Below are 7,500 nucleotides of genomic sequence, written 5' to 3' on the forward strand. Positions count from 1 at the left end.
TACATAATCATGAACAAAACTAATTGTAGATGTCGTTATTTCAAGTAGTTCTTTTCTTATATGTATGTCTTATGTCGGTCAAAGGCTTCTTTAAGCCTGACTACATTATCTATGAAACATTTTTTAAATGCCGACAATGAATAAATATTTGATTTGAATTGAAATTGAATTGAATGATAGTTTGACCAGCCCATGAGCTGTTCTCACTAAACTGTATTAACCAGACTATAAACGTTTAAGGTTACACTGTAGTGTTATACATTGTTAATATGTTGTGTTGCGAGCTTTAGTAACATTTTGTTATTTATTGTTATTTTGCAGTTGTTACCCTAAAAGTAATTTTGTCAACTGAATAAAGTTACAGTGGTGACCCCGACGTCAGGATTGAACACAACCTTCCTTCAACATGCCAACCAATCAGGATACCCATGAAGCCAACGCAGTGTCCATCAAACTACCAACCTTTTGGCCACAAAGAGCTCAAATTTGGTTCGTTCAGGCCGAGGCACAATTCACAATTAAAGGAATCACAGCTGACGTAACTAAATACAGTTATGTCACAGCATCCCTCGACCAAGACACTGCCACCAGAGTTCTCGACATCCTGACCAACCCACCAAGCACTAACAAATATGAAACCCTCAAACAAAGACTCATAGACAATTACAAACTTTCTGAAAGAGAAGCCGCATCTCGCATCTTAGACATTGGTGGTCTGGGTGATTCCAAACCAAGCGAACTATTGGACAAAATGCTTGCCATAGTCCCTCCAGGACAAGAACCAGGATTCCTTTTTAAGGAAGTTTTTCTACGCCAACTACCAGCAGAAGTCCAATCCTTGGTAACTCAACAGGATTATCCGACCCTCCGGGACCTGGCCAAAGCGGCAGACAAACACTTTATGTCCACCGGAGCTACCATTAATGCAACAATGAAAGGAGGCAAACACAACAAACGAGATGGACCACGCCATCAACACAGTAAGACACCCGACCCGGATTTGTGTTGGTACCACCAAAAATTCGGCAAACAGGCTACAAAATGCACCACTCCTTGCAAATTTTCGGAAAACTGGACAGCCGGCCACCTATAAGCAATATGGTGGCCGGCTCCAAGGACAACCTTCTGTTTGCATATGATAAACAATCTGGCCGCAACTTTCTGATCGATACAGGAGCTGAGATCAGTGTGTTACCGGCTTCAACAAACGACCTTCGCCGCGGACAACACGGGTTCCCGTTAGCAGCCGCCAATGGTACACTCATCAAATCATATGGACAACGTAAACTGTCCTTACACATAGGATCACACCAGTATGAATGGACATTTACACTGGCAGCCGTCAACAGACCAATTTTGGGGCAGATTTCCTTCGGGCTCATTCACTACTCGTCGATCTGAAGGGCAATCGCCTAATGCACAGCGGCACCTATGCTTCAGTCTCACTCATGACTTCACAGCATACAGCCCCACACATCTCAATCATCACAACTGACGATGAGAATCAGTTCACTCAGCTGTTATCTACACGGCCAGCACTCACTTCGCCCACGTTTTCATGTCCCACAACAAAGCATTCTGTGGAACACCATATAACCACAACGGGCCCTCCGGTACACTCAAAAGCACGTCGTCTGGCACCAGACAAACTAGCAGTAGCAAAATCGGAGTTTGACAACATGGAGGCTCTAGGAATCGTACGTCGTTCCAACAGTCCGTGGGCATCGCCTCTACATGTGGCACCTAAACCCAACGGAGGTTGGAGACCATGTGGAGACTACCGCAGGTTAAACGGTTCTACTACTCCAGATCGCTACCCGATTCCTCACATACAAGACCTCTCAGCAAGACTATCAGGTTGCAAAATCTTCTCAAAAGTCGACCTCATTCGCGGTTACCATCAGATCCCAGTCCACGAGCAGGACATCTCCAAGACAGCAATCATAACCCCATTTGGCCTCTATGAATTCCTCCGGATGCCCTTTGGGTTAAAAAACGCTGCACAGACTTTCCAGAGACTGATGGACACAGTTTGTCAGGGTTTGGACTTCACATTTGTTTACCTTGATGACATCCTCATAGCTAGCAAAAATGCAGAAGAACACAAAAAACACTTGAATGCCCTTTTTGATAGGCTAGAGAAATATGGATTAGTGGTGAATTCAGACAAGTGCATTTTCGGGGTGAAAGAGATTGATTTCCTTGGACACAGGATCAGTTGTCACGGAGCAACTCCTCTTCCAGCGAAAGTGGAGGCAATTCGCTCATTCCCCACCCCTACAACAACATCAGGCCTACAGGAATTTGTTGGCATGGTCAATTTCTACCACCGTTTCGTGCCAGCAGCAGCTCAACTAATGCAACCACTTTACAAGGCATTGGCTGGTCAAACAAAAAAATCTGCACCCCTTCAATGGACAAATACCCTACAACACGCTTTCAAGTCAACAAAAGAAGCCTTGGCCCAAGCAACTATGTTGTCCCACCCGCAGACATCAGCTCCTACTTCACTGACAGTAGACGCTTCTGATATAGCGATGGGGGGAGTACTAGAACAAAACATTGACGGCCAATGGAAACCTCTCGCCTTTTTCAGCCGCCAGCTTCGTCCTCCGGAACAGAAATACAGCGCTTTTGATCGGGAGCTCCTGGCTGTCCACTGTGGCGTTCGGCATTTCCGTTACTTCTTGGAAGGACGAATATTCACCATTTTCACGGATCATAAACCACTAACATTTGCAATGAACAAGGTTTCAGAACCATGGTCCGCACGCCAACAACGACAACTATCTGCCATCTCAGAATTCTCAACTGATATCCAACACATATCAGGAAAAGACAATCCAGTAGCTGATGCGTTGTCAAGAACAACAGTAGAACACGACACCTCAGACGACTTCGGTCTCAGTGCGATTTCTGAGGGAATAGATTATGAGGCCATGGCAACAGCTCAATTGAATGATGAGGAGATCCAATCACTACGCACCTCAGAAACATCCCTGCAACTGAAAGACATTTCTTACGGGACTAATGGCACTACAGTTCTCTGTGATATATCGACCGGAAGAGCACGGCCAGTGGTTCCCAAATCATGGCAACGAAAGATGTTCGACGCCATCCATGGTCTTTCACATCCAGGAATCAGAGCTACCCGCCGACTAATTTCACAGAAAATGGTATGGAAGGGAATGACCAAACAGATCAATGCATGGGCAAAGACCTGCACATCATGCCAAAGGGCAAAAGTACACAGACACACGAGGGCGCCCCTGGGAGAATATGAAAAACCCAGCGGACGTTTCAGCCATGTCAACATCGATTTGGTTGGACCACTGCCCCCCTCACGTGGTTATACATATCTGCTTACGATGGTGGACAGATTTACCAGATGGCCTGAAGCAATACCCATTACCAGTACTGACACAGAAGAAATAGCACGAGCATTCATCGCACACTGGGTTGCTAGATTCGGAGTACCAGAGAACATTTCATCAGACCGAGGACCACAGTTCACTTCACAGTTGTGGTCAAACGTGTGCACACTCCTTGGTACTCAAATCAAACAAACAACAGCTTACCATCCCCAAGCAAATGGATTGGTTGAACGTTTCCACCGCCGCATGAAGGAAGCCATTCGAGCGAAACTAGAAGGACCAAACTGGATTGATCAACTTCCCTGGGTGATGTTAGGTATACGTACCGCCCCAAAAGAAGACCTCGATACCTCGTCGGCAGAACTCGTATATGGGGCACCTATTACAGTACCTGGAGACTTTGTTCCTGGTCCGGATCCCAACACCAATACTCCTGAAATGTTGAAAAACCTCCGTGAGAAAGTGGGTCAACTTCGTCCAGTTCCTCCGTCCACGCATAAAAAAGCAACAAGCTTCGTACCACGGGACATCAGCAAAGCTAAATACGTGTTCATACGTCATGATGGACATCAAAGACCACTCCAGGCTCCGTACACAGGACCGTATAGAGTTCTAGAAACCGGTGACAAAGTTTTCAAACTACAAGTAGGAAACAAAGAAGACTCAGTCTCAATCGACAGACTAAAACCCGCACACTGTGACATTGATCAACCTGTTCAGGTACATGAACCACCACGAACGGGAAGACCGAAGAAAGCACAGAACACGAGAAAGAGTAAAACGGGTGCAACCAACCAGGAGAAACGTATGATCTTTCCTGATGAGGAAACGTTGCAGACCGAATCCAAACGCACTGAAAGGGGACGATTATCCAAACCCCCTGATCGGCTGGATTTATGACAAATGAACAAAAGCTCTGGCGGGAGCTATGTAGTGTTATACATTGTTAATATGTTGTGTTGCGAGCTTTAGTAACATTTTGTTATTTATTGTTATTTTGCAGTTGTTACCCTAAAAGTAATTTTGTCAACTGAATAAAGTTACAACACATAGTTTTGTGTTTTTAGTCCGTTATACTTCCGAATGGCAATGTTGTGAGCTTCTTAGCCAATGCGCATACTATCTATAAGCCATTCTCATTGAGATACAGATTTATATCATAGCAGCTCTTATGACTGCAAAAATTGCAAAGAGTCCTGAGAGTATTTTATAGAGAATTAAGAACTTTAAGGTATATAAGGTAAACACTTGAGATTTAGACCCAGTAATCCATTAAAATGGAAATGGCTCTAGGCATGGCGTTTTAACGAACGAAAAGAGGACCACGCCTACTTTGTTTAGAGTCCGTTCCTTTACATTCATGGTTTGTTAAGTTTGTTTCTGGTATGCAGAGTTGGTTGGCATTTTAGTTTCTTCAATTCTTATTTTTATAACAACCACAGCACAACAGCTACCTACTACTACTACTACTACTACTACTACTACTACTACTACTACTACTACTACTACTACCAATACTACTACTACTACTACTACTACTACTACTACTACTACTAATACTACTACTACTACTACTCCTACAACAACAACAACAACAACTACTACTACTACTACTACTACTACTGCTACTACTACTACTACTACTACTACTACTACTACTACTACTACTACTACTACTACTATTATCTCCACCACCACCACCACCACTGCTATCAATACCCCGACAACAACAACAACAACAACAACAACTACAACAACAACAACAACAACTACTACTACTACTACTACTACTACTACTACTACTACTACTACTACTACTACTACTGCTGCTGCTGCTGCTAATATTACTTCTATTACTTCTACACTTCACCGTGGCTAATACTAGGGCAATTCCATTAGGAATTTTATTATCATATATTTTACTACTTTACTAGGGCTGACTGCATTAATTGATTGATCAATACGAGGACCGGTGTGGCGGTCTTGGCAGGAATATTCACATTTCAGCCTTCAATGGTGAGATTAGATTCTTAAAAACATAATATCTTTCTGTTTTCAATCTGGCTATATCCCAAAAGCACTTTTAAAAAAAGTCGACTCACGCTTCGGTAAGCCTGTTACAGCATGGCCTTCGTTATAAGAGTGCACGAAGGCCACGGTTACAGCCAATTATATGATACAGGACTGCCAGTTAAACGTTTTTAATACCAAGTTTGGAAAAAAAAAAAAAAACAGCCCCAAAAAAATTTGACATATTATTTTAATCGGTTTGTCAATTCATGTTTAGCATTTTGGTATCTTTTGGTATTTGTAAAAGAATGGCATTCAATATTACTTTTTTAAATAGACAAATTAACCTTAGCCTTGCAAAACCCATGCTAATTTCCCCCCTTTAAATTGACAACTTTTATTACATCAAGACCCTCATATTGCATCATTTTTGTGCATATTTTGTAGAAACAAAGTGATACCTAGAACTATTAGACATTTTAAAAAATACCATCTTGTATTTTTCTATGAAGAGTTGTTTGGCATTATTTGATATCATATGATCATGATGTCCGATTATATTTAAACATAATCCCGCTGGTAAAGAGGTAAAAGAGTTTCATGTTCTACTTTTTTTCTCTCGCTGCACTTCTTTGTCAGCGTACATACTAATAATATGACATGCATGATATCTAAAACACTCTCTCCTCAATAGAAATATGTATTATGTTAACCGAAATTGTATAAGCTAAGTTTGAAATTCATTCTTTGAGGATCAGGTTCACTATAATATAATACTGTTATGAGAGGTTTGGAGACATTTTGGTCAAATGATTGTGTGACATAACAAAGGTTGACAAACTGAGATAAAATTATATTTCCTACCTGGATTAGCTGATAACGACGACACAACATTTCACTCTGGATTTTTCAGGTAAGACGAGAAGTAAGTGAGAATTAAAGGAAAAATGTGACATAATTGTGCTAGACTAGAAATTTATATTTTCGATCAGGTACCCATTTACACTTTAGTCCAGAGTGGCTTACTGTGTTTAAGGTTTTTTTTTTTATATATAGAGACAGCATTGGGGCTATATGATTTATCTCTTAATCCTCCCTTCCTTCCTTCCTTCCTTCCTTCCTTCCTTCCTTCCTTCCTTCCTTCCTTCCTTCCTTCTTCTTCTTCTTCTTCTTCTTCTTCTTCTTCTTCTTCTTCTTCTTATTCTTCTTCTTTTTCTCCTCCTCCTCCTCCTCCTCCTCCTCCTCCTCCTCCTCCTCCACCTCCTCCTCCTCCTACTCCCCCCCTTCTTCTTCTTCTTCCTCCTCCGCTGCTTCTTCTTCTTCTTCTTCTTCTTCTTCTTCTTCTTCTTCTTCTTCTTCTTCTTTTCCTTCTCCCAATTCACTCCTCCTCACTTCCTCCTCCTCCTCCTCCTCCTCCTTCTCCTCCTCCTCCTACTCCTCCTCCTACTCTTCCTCCTCCTCCTCCTCCTTCTCCTCCTCCTCCTCCTCCTCCTCCTCCTCCTCCTCTTCCTCTTCCTTCTTCTTCTTCTTCTTTTTCTTCTTCTTCTTCTTCTTCTTCTTCTTCTTCTTCTTCTTCTTCTTCTTCTTCTTCTTCTTCTTCTTCTTCTATCATCTTTTTTCTTCTTTTCCTCTCTTACTTCTCTTCCTCTACCATCACCAACTCCTTCTCTTCCTCCCCGCTTCTGATATTTTATCTCCTCAGTTAGTGGTTTATTTGTCTCTATTCCATACTGATCAGTGCGTATTTGAAAAAAAAAAGGAAAATATAAAGAAACAGTAAAGGTGTTATGTAACATGTTCTTGCCCCGGATTGCGAAAACTATCTCATTTTTTCTACTGTTCGTCTTTTTTTAACACACATCAATGACCTGTCATTCGTACCATATCTTGTTACAATTTTGCACTTTTTTCATCTTAAAATGTGTATTTTTAAAATTTGTTATCGAAAACGTATTACACATATCTAGCCGTGTTTTAGATCTTTAAAATGTTTTAAGCACTTTTGAAATAAATAGGGGGAATTATGTAAAAAAAAACCCCTTGAAATGTGCAATTTAAGGTTGAAAGCATGACAATTACATATGTAGTAGAATATAAAAAATCCTATAATTTATGT

At 41.5% G+C, this 7,500-nt stretch overlaps 1 protein-coding gene across 1 annotated transcript; it reads left to right on the plus strand.

Moving 5' to 3' along the window:
• Positions 1–406: 406 nt before the first annotated feature.
• LOC144975912 (uncharacterized) lies at positions 407–1,093 on the plus strand. The gene has a single exon (XM_078920100.1). The coding sequence runs from the start codon at positions 407–409 to the stop codon at positions 1,091–1,093; it is 687 nt and encodes a 228-aa protein (XP_078776226.1).
• Positions 1,094–7,500: the final 6,407 nt, after the last annotated feature.

Source organism: Berghia stephanieae, chromosome 6 (assembly GCF_034508935.2).
Source record: "Berghia stephanieae isolate SIO BIC M18660-M18661 chromosome 6, UCSD_Bste_1.3, whole genome shotgun sequence".
Taxonomy (NCBI): domain Eukaryota; kingdom Metazoa; phylum Mollusca; class Gastropoda; order Nudibranchia; family Aeolidiidae; genus Berghia; species Berghia stephanieae.